At 53.1% G+C, this 25030-nt stretch overlaps 1 protein-coding gene across 2 annotated transcripts in view; it reads right to left on the reverse strand.

The window, feature by feature from the left end:
- The window catches only part of nrbp2 (nuclear receptor binding protein 2), a gene marked incomplete at its 5' end in the record, with an annotated part of 30946 nt that overhangs the window by 2303 nt on the left and 3613 nt on the right, over positions 1-25030 (reverse strand). The window contains 13 exons of one of the 2 annotated variants that reach the window (XM_031903452.1): positions 831-886; positions 1081-1144; positions 1318-1371; positions 1567-1702; positions 4403-4453; positions 7030-7132; positions 8496-8628; positions 11335-11427; positions 12104-12159; positions 14532-14621; positions 18057-18080; positions 18507-18601; positions 19670-19710. In XM_031903452.1, coding sequence (XP_031759312.1) covers positions 831-886; positions 1081-1144; positions 1318-1371; positions 1567-1702; positions 4403-4453; positions 7030-7132; positions 8496-8628; positions 11335-11427; positions 12104-12159; positions 14532-14621; positions 18057-18080; positions 18507-18601; positions 19670-19710 — 996 coding nt within the window. Of the gene's footprint in view, positions 1-830; positions 887-1080; positions 1145-1317; positions 1372-1566; positions 1703-4402; positions 4454-7029; positions 7133-8495; positions 8629-11334; positions 11428-12103; positions 12160-14531; positions 14622-18056; positions 18081-18506; positions 18602-19669; positions 19711-25030 lie in introns of those variants that run through there. The other variant, NM_001078952.2, reaches the window with a different exon arrangement.

A 25030-nucleotide genomic window follows, 5' to 3' on the forward strand; every position in this document is an offset into this window, starting at 1 on the left:
CCATACCCCCCTATATAGGCCCCTAACCACCACTCACTTCTTAATGCCACCCTCTCTGCCCTCCCATACCCCCCTATATAGGCCCCTAATCACCACTCATTTCTTAATGCCACCCTCTCTGCCCTCCCATACCCCCCTATATAGGCCCCTAATCACCACTCATTTCTTAATGCCACCCTCTCTGCCCTCCCATACCCCCCTATATAGGCCCCTAATCACCACTCATTTCTTAATGCCACCCTCTCTGCCCTCCCATACCCCCCTATATAGGCCCCTAACAATGCAGATCCCTGGCCCAGGCACCATAGTTACTAGCGATGCCACCGAATGACTGGTTTGCTTAATGTTTCTGCTGTATGGCAGCGCCACCAAGGTCACCTTTATAGTTTGGCATCCAATCCCGGCAGCCCTGGAGTACAATGACTATTTCTATTGTTCCTAAATAGAGGTATGTTACCATGGTAACAAACAGAACCTTAATGAGCAGGTAGAGATTTCCCTTGTTTAATCTTGTTTCAAATTCAGGTGCGTAAAATTCACCATCATTTTTCAGGTTCAAGTTTGCATTTACCTGCCAGTCGTGGGCCTTTCCCCTGAGCGTAATACTGAGCCCGGGGGGCACGTGGGCACGTGGGCATTAATGCTGTGGCTCTACTGCTATTTCTCCTATTTCTGCTCACCTTGGGGGGTATATGGGCCCCCACTGTCACATTCCCCACACTGCAGGGCCCCATATCTCTATTGTCCTACAAGCACACCCCAAACTCAAACCTTCCCCCCCCCCAAAGCGACGCACTGGGGGGACATGATGGAGAGGAGCAGGTACCCACCTGACTGATAAAGCCATATTGCACCAGCTCCGATGCCAGGCTCTCACAACTCTCATCTGCAATGAGAAAATGCCCCACATCAGGGAGTAAAGCTCCAAACAGCCCCCCCCCCCCCCAGGGAACAGCAGCACATAACGGCAATGCCATAAAGTCCCAGAGTCCGCTGGGAGAGCACTGGGCCCATGGGCATTAATCCCAATAATATGAGATTATGGGGCTCAGGCAGCAGCATTACAGCAGTCAGACTTACCGGGCAGGAGATCGCAGCTCAGGTGTCGGTGCATCTTGTCCTCCAGCTTTAGGTACAAAGTGAGCTGAAAAGGAGACAAGAGGGGTAAGTGCTTCTGGGCCTGCACTCTCGTACAAAGAGACAGTTACGGGGAGAATGAGAGACACTTCAGCTCTGTTATTGGATAGGGACAGCTGGGTGCCAAACACAGTGAAGCTGTAGCAAGAGAATATAAACGGACTCCAACATGTGACTTACGTGCCAGCGAGCCCTGTCCTCCTTGCGCTCCAGATTGCAGTTCATCTGAATGATCTAAAACAGAGCGTTAGAGAATGGGCCGAGAACTCTGCCCCCACCAAGACATTCTGGGCTTCTGCCCTTTGCCTGCACATTGCGCACAGGAATATCAGATATACCGGCTTTTCCATATCTATTGTTACTGCCCCCCACCCTCATGGGAGGGTAGTACCCTATCCAGACAGGTGAGATACGAGACAGATCATTTACCTTTCTGGTCTCCACTTCCATTGGCTCAGGAGTGGGTGTCTTTGTCACATGTAAATCTTCCTGGGACTGTGGCAGCCCCCGGGGAAAAATCTGAGGGCGACAATCTGTGAAGTTCATTAATGGGAAGAGTCCATTCCTAAACCAGAAAAGGGAAAGAAATATAAAATGTAACCAATTAGGCTTATCCCCCCCCCCCCAGTACTGCCTTATGTCTGTCCCATCTAGTCTGTCCCTTCCCCTATCTACCTAAAGAGCTCAGGCTTAACAACCCCCCCCCCCCAGTACTGCCTTATGTCTGTCCCATCTAGTCTGTCTCTTCCCCTATCTACCTAAAGAGCTCAGGCTTATCCCCCCCCCCCCCTCAGTACTGCCTTATGTCTGTCCCATCTAGTCTGTCCCTTCCCCTATCTACCTAAAGAGCTCAGGCTTATCCCCCCCCCCCCCCCAGTACTGCCTTATGTCTGTCCCATCTAGTCTGTCCCTTCCCCTATCTACCTAAAGAGCTCAGGCGTATCCCCCCCCCTCCAGTACTGCCTTATGTCTGTCCCATCTAGTCTGTCCCTTCCCCTATCTACCTAAAGAGCTCAGGCTTAACAACCCCCCCCCCCAGTACTGCCTTATGTCTGTCCCATCTAGTCTGTCCCTCCCCCTATCTACCTAAAGAGCTCAGGCTTATCCCCCCCCCCCCAGTACTGCCTTATGTCTGTCCCATCTAGTCTGTCCCTTCCCCTATCTACCTAAAGAGCTCAGGCTTATCCCCCCCCCCCCCCCAGTACTGCCTTATGTCTGTCCCATCTAGTCATTCCCTTCCCCTATCTACCTAAAGAGCTCAGGCTTAACAACCCCCCCCCCAGTACTGCCTTATGTCTGTCCCATCTAGTCTGTCCCTCCCCCTATCTACCTAAAGAGCTCAGGCTTATCCCCCCCCCCCCTCCAGTACTGCCTTATGTCTGTCCCATCTAGTCTGTCCCTTCCCCTATCTACCTAAAGAGCTCAGGCTTAACAACCCCCCCCCCCCAGTACTGCCTTATGTCTGTCCCATCTAGTCTGTCCCTCCCCCTATCTACCTAAAGAGCTCAGGCTTATCCCCCCCCCAGTACTGCCTTATGTCTGTCCCATCTAGTCTGTCCCTTCCCCTATCTACCTAAAGAGCTCAGGCTTATCCCCCCCCCCCCCCCTCCAGTACTGCCTTATGTCTGTCCCATCTAGTCTGTCCCTTCCCCTATCTACCTAAAGAGCTCAGGCTTATCCCCCCCCCCCCCCCCCAGTACTGCCTTATGTCTGTCCCATCTAGTCTGTCTCTTCCCCTATCTACCTAAAGAGCTCAGGCTTATCCCCCCCCCCCCAGTACTGCCTTATGTCTGTCCCATCTAGTCTGTCCCTTCCCCTATCTACCTAAAGAGCTCAGGCTTATCCCCCCCCCCCCTCCAGTACTGCCTTATGTCTGTCCCATCTAGTCTGTCCCTTCCCCTATCTACCTAAAGAGCTCAGGCTTATCCCCCCCCCCCCCCCCCCCCCAGTACTGCCTTATGTCTGTCCCATCTAGTCTGTCTCTTCCCCTATCTACCTAAAGAGCTCAGGCTTATCCCCCCCCCCAGTACTGCCTTATGTCTGTCCCATCTAGTCTGTCCCTTCCCCTATCTACCTAAAGAGCTCAGGCTTATCCCCCCCCCCCCCCCCCCCCCAGTACTGCCTTATGTCTGTCCCATCTAGTCTGTCCCTTCCCCTATCTACCTAAAGAGCTCAGGCTTATCCCCCCCCCCCCAGTACTGCCTTATGTCTGTCCCATCTAGTCTGTCCCTTCCCCTATCTGCCTAAAGAGCTCAGGCTTATCCCCCCCCCCCCCAGTACTGCCTTATGTCTGTCCCATCTAGTCTGTCCCTTCCCCTATCTGCCTAAAGAGCTCAGGCTTATCCCCCCCCCCCCCCAGTACTGCCTTATGTCTGCCCCATCTAGTCTGTCCCTTCCCCTATCTACCTAAAGAGCTCAGGCTTAACAACCCCCCCCCCCCCCCCAGTACTGCCTTATGTCTGTCCCATCTAGTCTGTCCCTCCCCCTATCTACCTAAAGAGCTCAGGCTTATCCCCCCCCCCCAGTACTGCCTTATGTCTGTCCCATCTAGTCTGTCCCTCCCCCTATCTACCTAAAGAGCTCAGGCTTATCCCCCCCCCCCCCCAGTACTGCCTTATGTCTGTCCCATCTAGTCTGTCCCTTCCCCTATCTGCCTAAAGAGCTCAGGCTTATCCCCCCCCTCCAGTACTGCCTTATGTCTGTCCCATCTAGTCATTCCCTTCCCCTATCTACCTAAAGAGCTCAGGCTTAACAACCCCCCCCCCCAGTACTGCCTTATGTCTGTCCCATCTAGTCTGTCCCTCCCCCTATCTACCTAAAGAGCTCAGGCTTATCCCCCCCCCCCCAGTACTGCCTTATGTCTGTCCCATCTAGTCTGTCCCTTCCCCTATCTACCTAAAGAGCTCAGGCTTATCCCCCCCCCCCCCAGTACTGCCTTATGTCTGTCCCATCTAGTCTGTCCCTCCCCCTATCTACCTAAAGAGCTCAGGCTTATCCCCCCCCCCCCCCAGTACTGCCTTATGTCTGTCCCATCTAGTCTGTCCCTTCCCCTATCTACCTAAAGAGCTCAGGCTTATCCCCCCCCCCCCCCCAGTACTGCCTTATGTCTGTCCCATCTAGTCTGTCCCTTCCCCTATCTACCTAAAGAGCTCAGGCTTATCCCCCCCCCCCCCCCCCCCAGTACTGCCTTATGTCTGTCCCATCTAGTCTGTCCCTTCCCCTATCTACCTAAAGAGCTCAGGCTTTGGAGACAATTCCCCGATACCTGATGTCTTCCAAAAACTTGTCCAGCTCCATGGAGGACACCTGGGAATACCTGCAGGGAGACGGGCCAATCAGCAGCCACACAGACACTTCCATTAGTAGCCTTTGTTCATACACAGGGAGGTGGTCCCACAACTTCCCAGCCCCCCTGTAACTCCCCTTCCTTGTACCTATCTAATGTATCTGCCAGTACCACTGATTCAGGGGGGGGATCCCACAACTTCCCAGCCCCCCTGTAACTCCCCTTCCTTGTACCTATCTAATGTATCTGCCAGTACCACTGATTCAGGGGGGGGATCCCACAACTTCCCAGCCCCCCTGTAACTCCCCTTCCTTGTACCTATCTAATGTATCTGCCAGTACCACTGATTCAGGGGGGGGGATCCCACAACTTCCCAGCCCCCCCCTGTAACTCCCCTTCCTTGTACCTATCTAATGTATCTGCCAGTACCACTGATTCAGGGGGGGGGGTCCCACAACTTCCCAGCCCCCCCCTGTAACCCCCCTTCCTTGTACCTATCTAATGTATCTGCCAGTACCACTGATTCAGGGGGGGGGGATCCCACAACTTCCCAGCCCCCCCCCTGTAACTCCCCTTCCTTGTACCTATCTAATGTATCTGCCAGTACCACTGATTCAGGGGGGGGATCCCACAACTTCCCAGCCCCCCCTGTAACTCCCCTTCCTTGTACCTATCTAATGTATCTGCCAGTACCACTGATTCGGGGGGGGGGGATCCCACAACTTCCCAGCCCCCCCCCTGTAACTCCCCTTCCTTGTACCTATCTAATGTATCTGCCAGTACCACTGATTCAGGGGGGAGGGGGGTCCCACAACTTCCCAGCCCCCCTGTAACTCCCCTTCCTTGTACCTATCTAATGTATCTGCCAGTACCACTGATTCAGGGGGGGGATCCCACAACTTCCCAGCCCCCCCTGTAACTCCCCTTCCTTGTACCTATCTAATGTATCTGCCAGTACCACTGATTCAGGGGGGGGGGGTCCCACAACTTCCCAGTCCCCCCTGTAACTCCCCTTCCTTGTACCTATCTAATGTATCTGCCAGTACCACTGATTCAGGGGGGGGGGTCCCACAACTTCCCAGCCCCCCTGTAACCCCCCTTCCTTGTACCTATCTAATGTATCTGCCAGTACCACTGATTCAGGGGGGGTCCCACAACTTCCCAGTCCCCCCTGTAACTCCCCTTCCTTGTACCTATCTAATGTATCTGCCAGTACCACTGATTCAGGGGGGGATCCCACAACTTCCCAGCCCCCCTGTAACTCCCCTTCCTTGTACCTATCTAATGTATCTGCCAGTACCACTGATTCAGGGGGGGGATCCCACAACTTCCCAGCCCCCCTGTAACTCCCCTTCCTTGTACCTATCTAATGTATCTGCCAGTACCACTGATTCAGGGGGGGATCCCACAACTTCCCAGCTCCCCCTGTAACTCCCCTTCCTTGTACCTATCTAATGTATCTGCCAGTACCACTGATTCAGGGGGGGATCCCACAACTTCCCAGCCCCCCCTGTAACTCCCCTTCCTTGTACCTATCTAATGTATCTGCCAGTACCACTGATTCAGGGGGAGGGGATCCCACAACTTCCCAGCCCCCCTGTAACTCCCCTTCCTTGTACCTATCTAATGTATCTGCCAGTACCACTGATTCAGGGGGGGATCCCACAACTTCCCAGCCCCCCTGTAACTCCCCTTCCTTGTACCTATCTAATGTATCTGCCAGTACCACTGATTCAGGGGGGGGATCCCACAACTTCCCAGCCCCCCCTGTAACTCCCCTTCCTTGTACCTATCTAATGTATCTGCCAGTACCACTGATTCAGGGGGGGGGATCCCACAACTTCCCAGCCCCCCCTGTAACCCCCCTTCCTTGTACCTATCTAATGTATCTGCCAGTACCACTGATTCAGGGGGGGATCCCACAACTTCCCAGCCCCCCCTGTAACCCCCCTTCCTTGTACCTATCTAATGTATCTGCCAGTACCACTGATTCAGGGGGGGGATCCCACAACTTCCCAGCCCCCCCTGTAACTCCCCTTCCTTGTACCTATCTAATGTATCTGCCAGTACCACTGATTCAGGGGGGGGGGGGGATCCCACAACTTCCCAGCCCCCCCTGTAACTCCCCTTCCTTGTACCTATCTAATGTATCTGCCAGTACCACTGATTCAGGGGGGGGATCCCACAACTTCCCAGCCCCCCCTGTAACTCCCCTTCCTTGTACCTATCTAATGTATCTGCCAGTACCACTGATTCAGGGGGGGGGATCCCACAACTTCCCAGCCCCCCCTGTAACTCCCCTTCCTTGTACCTATCTAATGTATCTGCCAGTACCACTGATTCAGGGGGGGGGATCCCACAACTTCCCAGCCCCCCTGTAACTCCCCTTCCTTGTACCTATCTAATGTATCTGCCAGTACCACTGATTCAGGGGGGGGGATCCCACAACTTCCCAGCCCCCCTGTAACTCCCATCAGAGATCCCTGTAACCACGGTAACACATCTCAAGAAATGCCAAACAACTGTATATTTACCCTGTGTGTGTGTGAGTCAGTACAGGGGGGGGTGCCACAGACACTAATGTTGCTTCAGACCCCCCATCTCACCTCCAGATGATCCGGGCGTGGGCCTTCCGTGGTACCGAGGCAAACACCCCCAGCGCATCAATACGTTTTGTCTTCTCCTCCAGCAACGTGTCCTGCGCAATGTCTGGGGAAGGGAGGCAGGTACAAATAGCTGGATTCCTGATAGACACGCCCACAGGGACACACTCACTTGGACACACCCCCACATAAACACACACACATGGACACGCCCCCACATAAACACGCTCACATGGACACGCCCCCACATAAACACACTCACTTGGACACACCCCCACATAAACACACTCACATGAACACACCCCCACATAAACACACTCACATGGACACGCCCCCACATAAACACACTCACTTGGACACACCCCCACATAAACACACTCACATGAACACGCCCCCACATAAACACACTCACATGGACACGCCCCCACATAAACACACTCACATGGACACGCCCCCACATAAACACACTCACATGGACACGCCCCCACATAAACACACATGTGGACATGCCCCCACATAAACACACTCACATGGACACGCCCCCACATAAACACACATGTGGACACGCCCCCACATAAACACACTCACATGGACACGCCCCCACATAAACACACACACATGGACACCCCCCACATAAACACACTCACATGGACACGCCCCCACATAAACACACATGTGGACACGCCCCCACATAAACACACTCACATGGACACCCCCCACATAAACACACTCACATGGACACGCCCCCACATAAACACACATGTGGACACGCCCCCACATAAACACACTCACATGGACACGCCCCCACATAAACACACACACATGGACACGCCCCCACATAAACACACTCACATGAACACGCCCCCACATAAACACACTCACATGGACACGCCCCCACATAAACACACTCACATGGACACGCCCCCACATAAACACACTCACATGAACACGCCCCCACATAAACACACTCACATGGACACGCCCCCACATAAACACACTCACATGGACACGCCCCCACATAAACACACTCACATGGACACGCCCCCACATAAACACACTCACATGAACACGCCCTCACATAAACACACTCACATGGACACGCCCCCACATAAACACACTCACATGGACACGCCCCCACATAAACACACTCACATGGACACGCCCCCACATAAACACACTCACATGGACACGCCCCCACATAAACACACTCACATGGACACGCCCCCACATAAACACACTCACATGAACACGCCCTCACATGGACACGCCCCCACATAAACACACTCACATGGACACACCCCCACATGGGAAATCTTTCATGGTTACCCTGAGTCCCAAGCAGTAAGTCCCTCCCCCTCTGCCCCCTGTATGTAATGTGCAGGTGTGGATTTATACACAATACGAGAGAGAGAATAATAACTCTCCCTATAACTGTACTCAGTTGTGTGTTTGTGTTGCACGAGACTTACACGGGGTATTGAGGAAACAATGTGCCGCCAATAATTTCAAAGAATGAACCTCAAAAAGGACACGATGAAATAGCAAGTTATGCGCAGAGGGACGCTTCTCTGGGGCAACTGAGAGGCACTGCTCGATGAAATCCTTGCAAACAGACAAACAGAAAATGTACAAAGTGACAATGAAAAAAGAATTCCTGACAAACAGGAAACTCATACAATGGCAGGACAAATAGGAAATGTATAGCTTGACAATAAGTGGTGAGTGTCTGGCAAACAGGCAAACAGGAAATGTATAGACTGACAATAGGTAATGAGTTCCTGACAAACAGGCAAACAGGAAATGTATAGACTGACAATGGGTAATGAGCTCCTGACAAACAGACAAACAGGAAATGTATAGACTGAGAATGGGTAATGAGTTCCTGACAAACAGGCAAACAGGAAATGTATAGACTGACAATGGGTAATGAGTTCCTGACAAACAGACAAACAGGAAATGTATAGACTGAGAATGGGTAATGAGTTCCTGACAAACAGACAAACAGGAAATGTATAGACTGACAATGGGTAATGAGTTCCTGACAAACAGGCAAACAGGAAATGTATAGACTGACAATGGGTAATGAGTTCCTGACAAACAGACAAACAGGAAATGTATAGACTGAGAATGGGTAATGAGTTCCTGACAAACAGGCAAACAGGAAATGTATAGACTGACAATGGGTAATGAGTTCCTGACAAACAGACAAACAGGAAATGTATAGATTGACAATGGGTAATGAGTTCCTGGCAAACAGGAAATGTATAGACTGACAATGGGTAATGAGTTCCTGACAAACAGACAAGCAGGAAATGTATAGACTGACAATGAGAAATGAGTTCCTGACAAACAGACAAACAGGAAATGTATACACTGACAATGGGTAATGAGTTCCTGACAAACAGGCAAACAGGAAATGTATAGCTTGACAATAAGTGGTGAGTGTATGGCAAACAGACAAACAGGAAATGTATAGACTGATAATGGGTAATGAGCTCCTGACAAACAGACAAACAGGAAATGTATAAACTGACAATGGGTAATGAGCTCCTGACAAACAGGCAAACAGGAAATGTATAGACTGACAATGGGTAATGAGCTCCTGACAAACAGGCAAACAGGAAATGTATAAACTGACAATGGGTAATGGGCTTCTGACAAACAGACAAACAGGAAATGTATAGATTGACAATGGGTAATGAGCTCCTGACAAACAGGAAATGTATAGATTGACAATGGGTAATGAGCTCCTGACAAACAGGAAATGTATAGATTGACAATGGGTAATGAGCTCCTGACAAACAGGCAAACAGGAAATGTAAAAATTGACAATGGGAAATGAGTTCCTGACAAACAGGCAAACAGGAAATATATAAACTGACAATGGGTAATGGGCTTCTGACAAACAGGCAAACAGGAAATGTATAGATTGACAATGGGTAATGAGCTCCTGACAAACAGGAAATGTATAGACTGACAATGAGTAATGAGTTCCTGACAAACAGGCAAACAGGAAATGTATAGACTGACAATGGGTAATGGGTTCCTGGCAAACAGGAAATGTATAGACTGACAATGAGTAATGAGTTCCTGACAAACAGGAAATGTATAGACTGACAATGGGTAATGAGTTCCTGACAAACAGGCAAACAGGAAATATATAGACTGGCAATGGGAAATGAGTTCCTGACATACAGGCAAGCAGGAAATGGATAGACTGACAATGGGTAATGAGTTTCTGAAGAACAGTCAAACAAGAAATGTATAGACTGACAATGGGTAATGAGCTCCTGACAAACAGGCAAACAGGAAATATATAAACTGACAATGGGTAATGAGCTCCTGACAGACAGGGAAACAGGAAATGTATAGACTGACAATGGGTAATGAGCTCCTAACAAACAGACACACAGGAAATGGATAGACTGACAATAAGTAAAGAGTTCCTGGCAAACAGACAAACAGGAAATGCATAGACTGACAATGGGTAATGAGTTTCTGACAAACAGGCAAACAGGAAATGCATAGACTGACAATGGGTAATGAGTTTCTGACAAACAGTCAAACAGGAAATGTATAGACTGACAATGGGTAATGAGTTCCTGACAAACAGGCAAACAGGAAAAGTATAGACTGACAATGGGTAATGAGCTCCTGATAAACAGGCAAACAGGAAATATATAAACTGACAATGGGTAATGAGTTCCTGACAGACAGGGAAACAGGAAATGTATAGACTGACAATGGGTAATGAGTTCCTGACAAACAGGAAATGTATAGACTGACAATTGGTAATGGGTTCCTGGCAAACAGACACACAGGAAATGTATAGACTGACAATGGGTAATGAGCTCCTGACAAACAGACACACAGGAAATGTATAGACTGACAATGGGTAATGAGCTCCTGACAAACAGACACACAGGAAATGTATAGACTGACAATGGGTAATGAGCTCCTGACAAACAGACACACAGGATGGTAATACACCGACAGTGAAGAACTAACAGACAAAGAGGAAGTAAATATACCGCCCAATGAGCAAACAGGAAGGAAATGCGCAAATGCTGATCAGCAATGTCCAACAAGCAGGGAGTTACTATTCAGTGTTACCAAGAGACCTCTGGGAAGAGAGAGAGAGCGAGAGAGAGAGACAGAAGGAGAGCGTGACCGCATATGGAAACCTCTGGAGGCACCAAGCAAGCCCTACCTGTCATGGCTTCCTGCGCTAGAGGAGAGAAAATGGGAGGGAACAGCTGGATCTCCTCCCCCAGGGGGGGGCAGTGTAAGCCCCTCCTCACTGCTCACCTTCATATTTAGATCCTCCAGCGAGTGCACGGCCCGAATTATATTGTCCTCCGACACCTTCTCTCCATTAGACTGAATCTCCAGCACAGCCATCTGTTATGGGAGTAGAGACGCACCTTGTCACATGGAGTTTAGCTTTGCAACCAATTAGATGCTTGCTTTCATTATCATAACTGCTCTAGGCGAATGGATGCAGTCTGCTGATTGGTTGCAATGTTTTTTTTGGACCAGAGCTAAGTCTGCCTGTGAGTCTCTATTCAGAGACAGTGTAAAGATATATGACACACACACACACACACTCTTACACGCAAACACATACACACAGACACGCAAACACACATACACACACACACACAGACACGCAAACACACATACACACAAACACACACAGACACGCAAACACACATACACACACACAGACACGCAAACACACATACACACAAACACACACAGACACGCAAACACACATACACACACACAGACACGCAAAAACACACACACAGACACGCATACACACACACACACACACACACACAGAAACGCAAACACACACACGCAAACACACATATACACACACACACACACACAGACACACATATACACACACACACACACACAGACACGCAAACACACACACGCAAACACACATATACACACACACACAGACACGCAAACACACATACACACACACACGCAAACACACACATACATACACACACACACACACACACTTACACACAAAGAAGCAAGTGGCACCGTTATAACTTACCTCCAGGGCACACATGCCAAAGGAATAAATGTCCATGGCTGTGCCATCTTCCAGATCTAGAGAGAGAAAGAGAGAGAGGGGCAAATGGCTACACAAAGCCAACTGTATGATGCCCCAAGGGCTTAGGGAGGGCAAATGTTCTTATATATGTATTATAGAGTACAGGGGGCAGGGCTACAGTGGCACAGGGGGGATATCTCTAGGTGGATTCAGGGTTCCATGGACACTATAGCCCCTCCCCTTAAATTGTAACCCCAGGGGCAATATCATGCCCCCCACCTCCCCTTGTTGGGCAATTTTTAATATTACTTTTAGAACCTAAATAATGAAATAATGGTACTCACCTTAGGGAGTTATTCCTGAGAAGGAGAGAGGGGAAGGGAAAGGTTCGGGGAGTAGAGAGACAAATGGGGGGAGAGGGGAAATATAGAAGGGGGAGAAGAGGGAGGATGGGGGGGGAGTAAGGCCAAACAGTTGGGGGGGAATAGAAAAGGAAAGGAGAGGGGATGAGAGACAGAAGGAGAGAGGGGAAGGGAAAGGGGGTTCGGGGAGTAGAGAGACAAATGGGGGGAGAGGGGAAATATAGAAGGGGGAGAAGAGGGAGGATGGGGGGAGTAAGGCCAAACAGTTGGGGGGGGAATAGAAAAGGAAAGGAAAGGGGATGAGAGACAGAAGGAGAGAGGGGAAGGGAAAGGGGGTTCGGGGAGTAGAGAGACAAATGGGGGGAGAGGGGAAATATAGAAGGGGGAGAAGAGGGAGGATGGGGGGGAGTAAGGCCAAACAGTTGGGGGGGGGGAATAGAAAAGGAAAGGAGAGGGGATGAGAGACAGAAGGAGAGAGGGGAAGGGAAAGGGGGTTCGGGGAGTAGAGAGACAAATGGGGGGAGAGGGGAAATATAGAAGGGGGAGAAGAGGGAGGATGGGGGGAGTAAGGCCAAACAGTTGGGGGGGGGGAATAGAAAAGGAAAGGAGAGGGGATGAGAGACAGAAGGAGAGAGGGGAAGGGAAAGGGGGTTCGGGAGTAGAGAGACAAATGGGGGGAGAGGGGAAATATAGAAGGGGGAGAAGAGGGAGGATGGGGGGAGTAAGGCCAAACAGTTGGGGGGGGGAATAGAAAAGGAAAGGAAAGGGGATGAGAGACAGAAGGAGAGAGGGGAAGGGAAAGGGGGTTCGGGGAGTAGAGAGACAAATGGGGGGAGAGGGGAAATATAGAAGGGGGAGAAGAGGGAGGATGGGGGGAGTAAGGCCAAACAGTTGGGGGGGGGGAATAGAAAAGGAAAGGAGAGGGGATGAGAGACAGAAGGAGAGAGGGGAAGGGAAAGGGGGTTCGGGGAGTAGAGAGACAAATGGGGGGAGAGGGGAAATATAGAAGGGGGAGAAGAGGGAGGATGGGGGGAGTAAGGCCAAACAGTTGGGGGGGGGGAATAGAAAAGGAAAGGAAAGGGGATGAGAGACAGAAGGAGAGAGGGGAAGGGAAAGGGGGTTCGGGGAGTAGAGAGACAAATGGGGGGAGAGGGGAAATATAGAAGGGGGAGAAGAGGGAGGATGGGGGAGTAAGGCCAAACAGTTGGGGGGGGGAATAGAAAAGGAAAGGAGAGGGGATGAGAGACAGAAGGAGAGAGGGGAAGGGAAAGGGGGTTCGGGGAGTAGAGAGACAAATGGGGGGAGAGGGGAAATATAGAAGGGGGAGAAGAGGCAAATGGGGGGAGAGGGGAAGGGAAAGGGGGTTCGGGGAGTAGAGAGACAAATGGGGGGAGAGGGGAAATATAGAAGGGGGAGAAGAGGGAGGATGGGGGGGAGTAAGGCCAAACAGTTGGGGGGGGAATAGAAAAGGAAAGGAGAGGGGATGAGAGACAGAAGGAGAGAGGGGAAGGGAAAGGGGGTTCGGGGAGTAGAGAGACAAATGGGGGGAGAGGGGAAATATAGAAGGGGGGAGAAGAGGCAAATGGGGGGAGAGGGGAAGGGAAAGGGGGTTCGGGGAGTAGAGAGACAAATGGGGGGAGAGGGGAAATATAGAAGGGGGGAGAAGAGGCAAATGGGGAGAGAGGGGAAGGGAAAGGGGGTTCGGGGAGTAGACAGACAGATGGGGGGAGAGGGGAAATATAGAAGGGGGGAGAAGAGGCAAATGGGGGGAGAGGGGAAGGGAAAGGGGGTTCGGGGAGTAGAGAAACATGTATTTTGGGGCGATTCCCTGGGATATAATGGGCTTTACAGGCAGCAATTTCAGGGGATTCCGACAGGAAGGAATTTTGGGCACTTTGTTGCCCCTGGGAAAGGAGATTTTATGCCCCCCCCCCCCCGTCATTGCCCTGAGGCAACTGGACTTGTGGGCTAATGGCCTCTAACTGCCCCACCCGGGGCACACACACAATGCCAGGAAATGAGGCTCCGGGGGAACTGGGGGAACGGGGGGCCCGACTGTCGCTTACAGCCAAACTCAGGAGGGAAGAAGTGCAGCGTCCGATGCTCCTCTCTCTGTATCTTCAGCGGAGTCCTCAGGTCATCGGGGACCGGCAGCTCTACACAGGGAAGGCACAGGTTATAGGCCCCCCCACAGCCCCCCAATATATCCATGGGTCCCTGAAGTCTGCTCCTCTGTAGGACTGGGCCCTAAGCTGACACTCTAGAGATACAGCACCATCCAGGGATAGAGTTTCCCATCTATTCAAGGGGACCCCACCCAACACCCTACAGCAGCACAGTAAAGAGCAGCAATTTTTGTAGCCTCGCCTTCCCCACTCTGGGGGCAGTCTGTAACAATGGGTGGGGCTTACAAACTCTGATGGATACTTAGAGGGAGACTGTAACAGTGGTTGGGACTAGAAGAATCTGATGAAGCTTACAGGGAGCGGGAGTCCGTAACAGTGGGTGGGACTAAAACAATCTGATGGAAGCTTACAGGTGGGAGTCTGTGGGTAGGGCTAGCAGACTCTGATGGAAGCTTACTGGGGGTGGAGTCTGTAACAGAGGGTGGGTCTAAAAGACTCTGATGGGAGTTTGAAGGAGGAGGGAATATGTAACAGTGGGTGGGACTATAACAATCTGATGGAAACTTACAGGGGAGGGAGTCTGTGGGTAGGGCTAGAAGACTCTGATGGAAGCTTACTGGGGGTGGAGTCTGTAACAGTGGGTGGGACTAAAACAATCTGATGGAAGCTTACAGGTGGGAGTCTGTAGGTAGGGCTAGCAGACTCTGATGGAAGCTTACTGGGGGTGGGTGTCTGTAACAGTGGGTGGGACTAAAACAATCTGATGGAAGCTTACAGGTGGGAGTCTGTGGGTAGGGCTAGCAGACTCTGATGGAAGCTTACTGGGGGGTGGGTGTCTGTAACAGTGGGTGGGACTAAAACAATCTGATGGAAGCTTACAGGTGGGAGTCTGTGGGTAGGGCTAGCAGACTCTGATGGAAGCTTACTGGGGGGTGGGTGTCTGTAACAGTGGGTGGGACTAAAACAATCTGATGGAAGCTTACAGGTGGGAGTCTGTGGGTAGGGCTAGCAGACTCTGATGGAAGCTTACTGGGGGTGGGTGTCTGTAACAGTGGGTGGGACTAAAACAATCTGGTGGAAGCTTACAGGTGGGAGTCTGTGGGTAGGGCTAGCAGACTCTGATGGAAGCTTACTGGGGGTGGGTGTCTGTAACAGTGGGTGGGACTAAAACAATCTGGTGGAAGCTTACAGGTGGGAGTCTGTGGGTAGGGCTAGCAGACTCTGATGGAAGCTTACTGGGGGGTGGGTGTCTGTAACAGTGGGTGGGAGTAAAACAATCTGATGGAAGCTTACAGGTGGGAGTCTGTGGGTAGGGCTAGCAGACTCTGATGGAAGCTTACTGGGGGTGGGTGTCTGTAACAGTGGGTGGGACTAAAACAATCTGATGGAAGCTTACAGGTGGGAGTCTGTGGGTAGGGCTAGCAGACTCTGATGGAAGCTTACTGGGGGGTGGGTGTCTGTAACAGTGGGTGGGACTAAAACAATCTAATGGAAGCTTACAGGTGGGAGTCTGTGGGTAGGGCTAGCAGACTCTGATGGAAGCTTACAGGGGAGGGAGTCTGTAACAGTGGGTGGGACTAAAAGACTGAGATGTAGAGATGTAGCGAACTGTTCGCCAGCGAACTAATTCGCACGAAAATCGGGTGTTTGCAAGTTCGCGAACTTTAGCTGGAGCCAAATTTTGACCTCTCACCCCAGAGCCAGCAGATACATGGCAGCCAATCAGGCAGCTCTCCCTCCTGGACCACCCCCGGACCACTCCCTTCCATATATAAACCGAAGCCCAGCAGCCATTTTACATTCTGCCTGTGTGTGCTTGATGAGTTAGCATAGGGAGAGAGCTGTGCAGGGGTTTGAGGGAGAGTTTAGGTAACTTTGCTGACTAGTAATCTACTTTCTACTGCTCTGTATTAGCACATAGGGAGAGAGCTGTGCAGGGGTTTGAGGGAGAGTTTAGGTAGCTTTGCTGACTAGTAATCTACTTTCTACTGCTCTGTATTAGCACATAGGGAGAGAGCTGTGCAGGGGTTTGAGGGACAGTTTAGGTAGCTTTGCTGACTAGTAATCTACTTTCTACTGCTCTGTATTAGCATTGGGAGAGAGTTGTGCAGGGGTTTGAGGGAGAGTTTAGGTAACTTTGCTGACTAGTAATCTACTTTCTACTGCTCTGTATTAGTATAGGGAGAGAGCTGTGCAGGGGTTTGAGGGACAGTTAAGTAGCTTTGCTGACTAGTGATCTACTTTCTACTGCTCTGTATTAGCATAGGGAGAGACCTGTGCAGGGATTTGAGGGACAGTTTAGGTAACTTTGCTGACTAGTAATCTACTTTCTACTGCTCTGTATTAGCACATAGGGAGAGAGCTGTGCAGGGATTTGAGGGACAGTTTAGGTAGCTTTGCTGATTAGTAATCTACTTTCTGTGTATTAGCACATAGGGAGAGAGCTGTGCAGGGGTTTGAGGGACAGTTTAGGTAGCTTTGCTGATTAGTAATCTACTTTCTGTGTATTAGCACATAGGGAGAGAGCTGTGCAGGGGTTTGAGGGACAGTTTAGGTAGCTTTGCTGATTAGTAATCTACTTTCTACAGCTCTGTATGTAGCTGCTGTGGGCAGCTGTCCTGCTGATCTCATCTGCTGTAACCCAATAGTCCTTGTAAGGACTGCTTTTATTTTCTGATTACTGTTACTCTTCTTTTCATTGTGTACTGCAGCTCCGTCTGTGTGTGTTGGAGACAGGTGTGCTGCTCATAGTAGTGCACTAAGCACCAACCACACATTCACATCATTTTTTTTTATTTGTGTTTTTTTACTTTGCTATTGTAATTTATAGAGCCGAGTGCTATTAGTCTAGCTGTGTTGTGGACTGGTGTGCTGCTCCTAGTAGTTCAGCCCCAGCACCAACCAAACACGTTACACATAGTAGTGCCCCAAACACGTTACACATAGTAGTGCACCAAACACGTTACACAACAACGTATTTTTGAGAGAAATTTTTGCCCCTGACCCCCCCCCTGCATGTCACTGCCCAGGGCGTGGCACCCTTTAACCAACTTTAAAATCAGTTTTCTGGCCAGAAATGGCTTTTCTAGGTTTTAAAGTTCCCTTCCCATTGAAGTCTATGGGGTTCGCAACGTTCGCACTTTCTGGCGGAAGTTCGCTAACGGGTTCGCTACATCCCTACTGAGATGTGACGGAGTCTGTGATAGTGGATTGGACTAGAAGACACTGATCAAAGCTTAAAGGGGGTGGGAGCCTTAGATGTGGGTGGGACTAGAACACTCTGATGGCAGGTTACAGGGAGTGGCATTCTGTGACAGGGGGTGGGGCTAGAAGGCTGAAGGCAGGGCTTGAGGTAATGACCTGTAAAGCCAGGAAATGATTCTCTAACAATAATATGGTCCAATCCTCTCTTTGGCTTGTGAGGAACCGTAAGAGTCTATGTCAATGGGTTGGAACCCCACTCACCGTGAGCGAACACTCTGTGCCAGACTATGGACCGGGACCAGAACCAGACCGGACCGAAACGAAGCAAAGAGACAGATGAACATAAAGGTGAGAATTGATAGACACCGGGTACCAAAGGAATAGCTGGTCCTAAGCTCCTCCCACAAGGCTATTCCATAAGCCCCCCCCCAGGGTCCTTCCCTTTAACTTCCTATTCTACAAAGGTGGAGAATAATGAAAATATAGTAATAGGCTCTTGTATGGGAATGTAGCCCCCCCAAACACAAATGCCCCCCTGCTCTCCTGCATACCCCCTCCTTGCCTCCACTCACTCAGTACTCTCCTCACTTCACACATTTACTACTCTCTCTGCCCCAATCTATTCTGCGCTTCTCTCCAGGTTCCCCCCATACTATTAGTGCAGATGCCCCAGGTTCTGCCCCTCCTTGCACCACAAGGGCTAAATGGTACCGGAACCGATCTTGATGAGGCCGTTGTGCTGAATGAAGATGGTGTCACTCGTTAGGTTCCCGTGAATAATGGGGGGGTCACAGCAGTGCAGGTAACTGGGGAGAGAGAAACCCGAAATGACTCTTTAGTCTCCTCCCCCCATAGTGACATCACCCCAGTAACACCATTGTGGCATCATTTCTGCCTGGGTGAATGCTATTGGCACTGCCCACCCCCCGAAACCAATAGTCCCCACTAAGTCAAACACATCACATACATGTACAGTGCCAGTCTCTGTCTCTCACATACATGTACAGTCTCTGTCTCTCACATACATGTACAGTCTCTGTCACTCACATACATGTACAGTCTCTGTCTCTCACATACATGTACGGTCTCTGTCTCTCACATACATGTACAGTCTCTGTCTCTCACATACATGTACGGTCTCTGTCTCTCACATACATGTACAGTCTCTGTCACTCACATACATGTACAGTCTCTGTCTCTCACATACATGTACAGTCTCTGTCCCTCACATACATGTACAGTCTCTGTCCCTCACATACATGTACAGTCTCTGTCCCTCACATCCATGTACAGTCTCTGTCTCTCACATACATGTACAGTCTCTGTCTCTCACATACATGTACAGTCTCTGTCTCTCACATACATGTACAGTCTCTGTCTCTCACATACATGTACGGTCTCTGTCCCTCACATACATGTACAGTCTCTGTCTCTCACATACATGTACAGTCTCTGTCTCTCACATACATGTACAGTCTCTGTCTCTCACATACATGTACAGTCTCTGTCCCTCACATACATGTACAGTGCTCTGTCTCGCTATACATTAGCATGCTACTAGTCTCTGTCTCTCAACATACTATGTACGCGGTTCTGTCCCTCATCATACATTGTACAGTTCATCTTGTCCCTCACATACATGTACTAGGTCTCTGTCCCTCACATACATGTACAGTCTCTGTCTCGTCACATACATGTACAGTCTCTGTCTCTCACATACATGTACGGTCTCTGTCCCTCACATACATGTACAGTCTCTGTCCCTCACATACATGTACAGTCTCTGTCCCTCACATACATGTACGGTCTCTGTCTCTCACATACATGTACGGTTCCACCCCCTCCTACCAGACAAGCTGATTGGTTCATCTCACCTTAGTGCAGAGAGAATCTGGGTGCACCACCGTTTCCAGGCCTGTAGTACAGAGAGCGATAGGTTAGACACAGGGTGCCAGGGTGGCACTAAGCACCCTACAGTATGGGGGAGAGACACAGGGTGCCAGGGTGGCACTAAGCACCCTACAGTATGGGGGAGAGACACAGGGTGCCAGGGTGGCACTAAGCACCCTACAGTATGGGGGAGAGACACAGGGTGCCAGGGTGGCACTAAGCACCCTACAGTATGGGGGAGAGACACAGGGTGCTAGGGCGGCACTATACACCCTACAGTATGGGGGAGAGACACAGGGTGCCAGGCGCACTATACACCCTACAGTATGGGGAGAGACACAGGGTGCCAGGGTGGCACTAAGCACCCTACAGTATGGGGAGAGACACAGGGTCCAGGGTGGCACTAAGCACCCTACAGTATGGGGGAAGAGACACAGGTGCCAGGGTGGCACTAAGCACCCTACAGTATGGGGGAGAGACACAGGGTGCCAGGGTGGCACTAAGCACCCTACAGTATGGGGGAGAGACACAGGGTGCCAGGGCGGCACTATACACCCTACAGTATGGGGGAGAGACACAGGGTGCCAGGGTGGCACTAAGCACCCTACAGTTTATTGGGGAGAGACACAGGGGTGCCAGGGTGGCACTATACACCCTACAGTATGGGGAGAGACACGGGGTGCCAGGCGGCGGGCACTAAGCACCCTACAGTATGGAGGGAGAGACAACAGGGTGCCAGGGCGGCACTTACCACTCCTACAGTATGCGGGAGAGACACAGAGGTGCCAGGGTGGCACTATACACCCTACAGTATGGGGAGAGACACAGGGTGCCAGGGTGGCACTAAGCACCCTACAGTATGGGGGGTGGAGACCACAGGTGCCAGGGCGGCACTATACACCCTACAGTATGTGGGGAAGACACAGGGCCAGGGCGGCACTAAGCACCCTACAGTATGGAGGGAGAGACACAGGGTGCCAGGGTGGCACTAAGCACCCTACAGTATTGGGGGGAGAGACACAGGTGCCAGGGTGGCACTAAGCACCCTACAGTATGGGGAGAGACTGGGTGCCGGGCGGCACTAAGCACCCTACAGTATGGGGAGAACACAGACGGTGCCAGGGCGGCAGCTAAGCACCCTACAGTATGGGGGAGAGACACAGGGTGCCAGGGCGCACTAAGCACCCTACAGTATGGGGAGAACACAGGGTGCCAGGGCGGCACTAAGCACCCTACAGTATATGGGGAGAGACACAGGTGCCAGGGCGGCACTAAGCACCCTACAGTATGGGGGGAGACACAGGGTGAACAGGGGGCACTAAGCACCCTACAGTATGTGGGAGGGACACAGGGTGCCTGGGTGGCACTAAGCACCCTACAGTATGGGGGAGAGACACAGTGTGCCAGGGTGGCACTATACACCCTACAGTATGGGGGAGAGACACCAGGGGCCAGGTTGGCACTATACACCCTACAGTATGGGGGAGAGAAACAGGGTGGCAGCGGGCACTAAGCACCCTACAGTATGGGGAGAGACCCAGGGTGCCAGGTGGCACTAAGCACCCTACAGTATGGGGGAGAGACACAGGGTGCCAGGGTGGCACTAAGCACCCTACAGTATGGGGGAGAGACACAGGGTGCCAGGGTGGCACTAAGCACCCTACAGTATGTGGAGAGACACAGGGTGCCAGCGGTGCACTATACACCCTACAGTATGGGGAGAGACACAGGGTGCCAGGGTGGCACTAAGCACCCTACAGTATGGGGGAGAGACACAGGGTGCCAGGGCGGCACTAAGCACCCTACAGTATGGGGGAGAGACACAGGGTGCCAGGGTGGCACTATACACCCTACAGTATGGGGGAGAGACACAGGGTGCCAGGGCGGCACTAAGCACCCTACAGTATGGGGGAGAGACACAGGGTGCCAGGGCGGCACTAAGCACCCTACAGTATGGGGGGGAGACACAGGGTGCCAGGGCGGCACTAAGCACCCTAAAGTATGGGGGGAGAGGACACAGAGGTGCCAGGGTGGCATATACACCCTACAGTATGGGGAAGACACCAGGGTGCCAGGGCGGCACTTAGCACCCACAGTATCGGGGGGAGAGACACACGGTGCCAGGGCGGCACTAAGCACCCTACAGTATGGGGGAGAGACACAGGGTGGCAGGGTGGCACTAAGCACCCTACAGTATGGGGAGACACACAGGGTGCCAGGGTGGCACTATACACCCTACAGTATCGGGCGATGAGACAACAGGGTGCCAGGTGGCACTAAGCACCCTACAGTATGGGGAGAGACACAGAGGTGCCAGGGTGGCACTATGCACCCTACAGTATGGGGGAGAGACACAGGGTGCAGGGTGGCACTAAGCACCCTACAGTATGGGGGCAGATCACACAGTGTGCCAGGGTGGCACTATACACCCTACAGTATGGGGGAGAGACACAGGGTGCCAGGGTGGCACTATACACCCTACAATATGGGGGAGAGAAACAGGGTGGCAGGGCGGCACTAAGCACCCTACAGTATGGGGGGGAGACCCAGGGTGCCAGGGTGGCACTAAGCACCCTACAGTATGGGGGAGAGACACAGGGTGCCAGGGTGGCACTAAGCACCCTACAGTATGGGGGAGAGACACAGGGTGCCAGGGTGGCACTAAGCACCCTACAGTATGGGGGAGAGACACAGGGTGCCAGGGTGGCACTAAGCACCCTACAGTATGGGGAGAGACACAGGGTGCCAGGTGCACTATACACCCTACAGTATGGGGGGAGAACACAGGGTGCCAGGGTGGCACTAAGCACCCTACAGTATGGGGAGAGACACAGGGTGCCAGGGCGGCACTAAGCACCCTACAGTATGGGGAGAGACACAGGTGCCAGGCCGGCACTATACACCCTACAGTATGGGGGGAGGACACAGGGTGCCAGGGCGCACTAAGCACCCTAAAGTATGGGGGAGAGACACAGGGTGCCAGGGTGGCACTATACACCCTACAGTATGGGGGAGAGACACAGGGTGCCAGGGTGGCACTATACACCCTACAAGATATGGGAGAGACACAGGGTGCCAGGGTGGCACTAAGCACCCTACAGTATGGTGGGAGAGACACAGGGTGCCAGGCCGCGCGGGCGGCGGCGCGGTGGCACTATACACCCTACAGTATGGGGGAGAGAGCACCAGCAGGTTGCCAGGGTGGCACATATACACCCTACAGGTCACTTTGGGGGAGAGACACAGGGTGCCAGGGTGGCACTAAGCACCCTACAGTATCGGTGGCAGAGGACACAGGGTGCCAGGGGCGCACTAAGCACCCTACAGTATGGCGGGACGAGAGACACAGGGTGCCAGGGCGGCACTAAGCACCCTACAGTATGGGGGAGAGACACAGGGTGCCAGGGTGGCACTATACACCCTACAGTATGGGGGAGAGACACAGTGATGCAGGGTGGCACTAAGCACCCTACAGTATGGGGAGAGACACAGGGTGCCAGGGTGGCACGTCATACACCCTACAGTATGGCGGAGAGACACAGGGTGCAGGGTGGCACTAAGCACCCTACAGTATGGGGGAGAGACACAGTCGGCTGTCCAGCCAGGGTGGCACTATACACCCTACAGTATGGGGGAGAGACACCGGTGCCACTACGCACCCTACAGTATGGCGCGCGAGACACAGGGTGCCAGGGTGGCACTAAGCACCCTACAGTATGGGGGAGAGACACAGGGTGCCAGGGTGGCACTAAGCACCAAAGCTGTTACCCCTACACCCCCTGCCCCATATAATACAGCTGGGCACATAACTCTATTGAAGTGCTGCCTTATACCCCTGAAGGGGCAGGAATGCCCCAGGTATAGGGGCAGATAAGGCTCAGTGTAGAGGCAGTAAATGTAAGATTTGCGGCAGCTCAGGCCTCGCATTACTGTGAGCCAATCACAAGGAGGACCCCACAGGCCCCCCCACTGCCACAGGACCCCACAGCCCCCCCCCTCCCACTGCCACAGGACCCACAGCCCCTCCCACAGGACCCCACAGGACCCCCCCCCCACTGCCACAGGACCCCACAGCCACAGGACCCCACAGGCCCCCCCACTGCCACAGGACCCCACAGCCCCCCCCCCCACTGCCACAGGACCCCACAGCCCCCTCCCACTGCCACAGGACCCCACAGGCCCCCCCCCCACTGCCACAGGACCCCACAGCCCCCCCACTGCAGCAGGACCCCACAGCCCCCCCCCCACTGCCACAGGACCCCACAGCCCCTCCCTACTGCCACAGGACCCCACAGCCCCTCCCACTGCCACAGGACCCCACAGCCCCCCCCCCTACTGCCACAGGACCCCACAGCCCCCCACTGCCACAGGACCCCACAGCCCCCCCTACTGCCACAGGACCCCACAGCCCCTCCCACTGCCACAGGACCCCACAGGCCCCCCACTGCCACAGGACCCCACAGGCCCCCCACTGCCACAGGACCCCACAGCCCCTCCCTACTGCCACAGGACCCACAGCCCCTCCCACTGCCACAGGACCCCACAGCCCCCCCCCCCACTGCCACAGGACCCCACAGCCCCCCCCCCACTGCCACAGGACCCCACAGCCCCTCCTACTGCCACAGGACCCCACAGCCCCTCCCACTGCCACAGGACCCACAGCCCCCCCCTACTGCCACAGGACCCCACAGCCCCTCCCACTGCCACAACCCCACAGCCCCTCCCACTGCCACAGGACCCCACAGCCCCCACCCCTACTGCCACAGGACCCCACAGCCCCTCCCACTGCCACAGACCCACAGGGCCCCCCACTGCCACAGGACCCCACAGCCCCTCCCACTGCCACAGGACCCCACAGCCCCCTCCCACGCCACAGGACCCCACAGCCCCCCCACTGCCACAGGACCCACAGCCCCTCCCACTGCCACAGGACCCCACAGCCCCCCCCTACTGCCACAGGACCCCACACCCCTCCCACTGCCACAGGACCCACAGGCGCCCCCACTGCCACAGGACCCCCACAGCCCCTCCCACTGCCACAGGACCCCACAGCCCCTCCCACTGCCACATGGACCCCACAGCCCCTCCCCACTGCCACAGGACCCCACAGCCCCTCCCACTGCCACAGGACCCCACAGCGCCCCCCCACTGCCCACAAGGACCCCACAGCCCCCCCCCACGCACAGACCCCACAGCCCCTCCCCACTGCCACAGGACCCCACAGCCCCCACTGCCACAGGACCCCACAGCCCCCACTGCCACAGGACCCCACAGGCCCACCCCCCCACTGCCACAGGACCCCACAGCCCCCCCCCCCCACTGCCACAGGACCCCACAGCCCCCCC

The sequence above is a fragment of the Xenopus tropicalis genome, chromosome 6 (assembly GCF_000004195.4).
Source record: "Xenopus tropicalis strain Nigerian chromosome 6, UCB_Xtro_10.0, whole genome shotgun sequence".
Lineage (NCBI taxonomy): Eukaryota > Metazoa > Chordata > Amphibia > Anura > Pipidae > Xenopus > Xenopus tropicalis.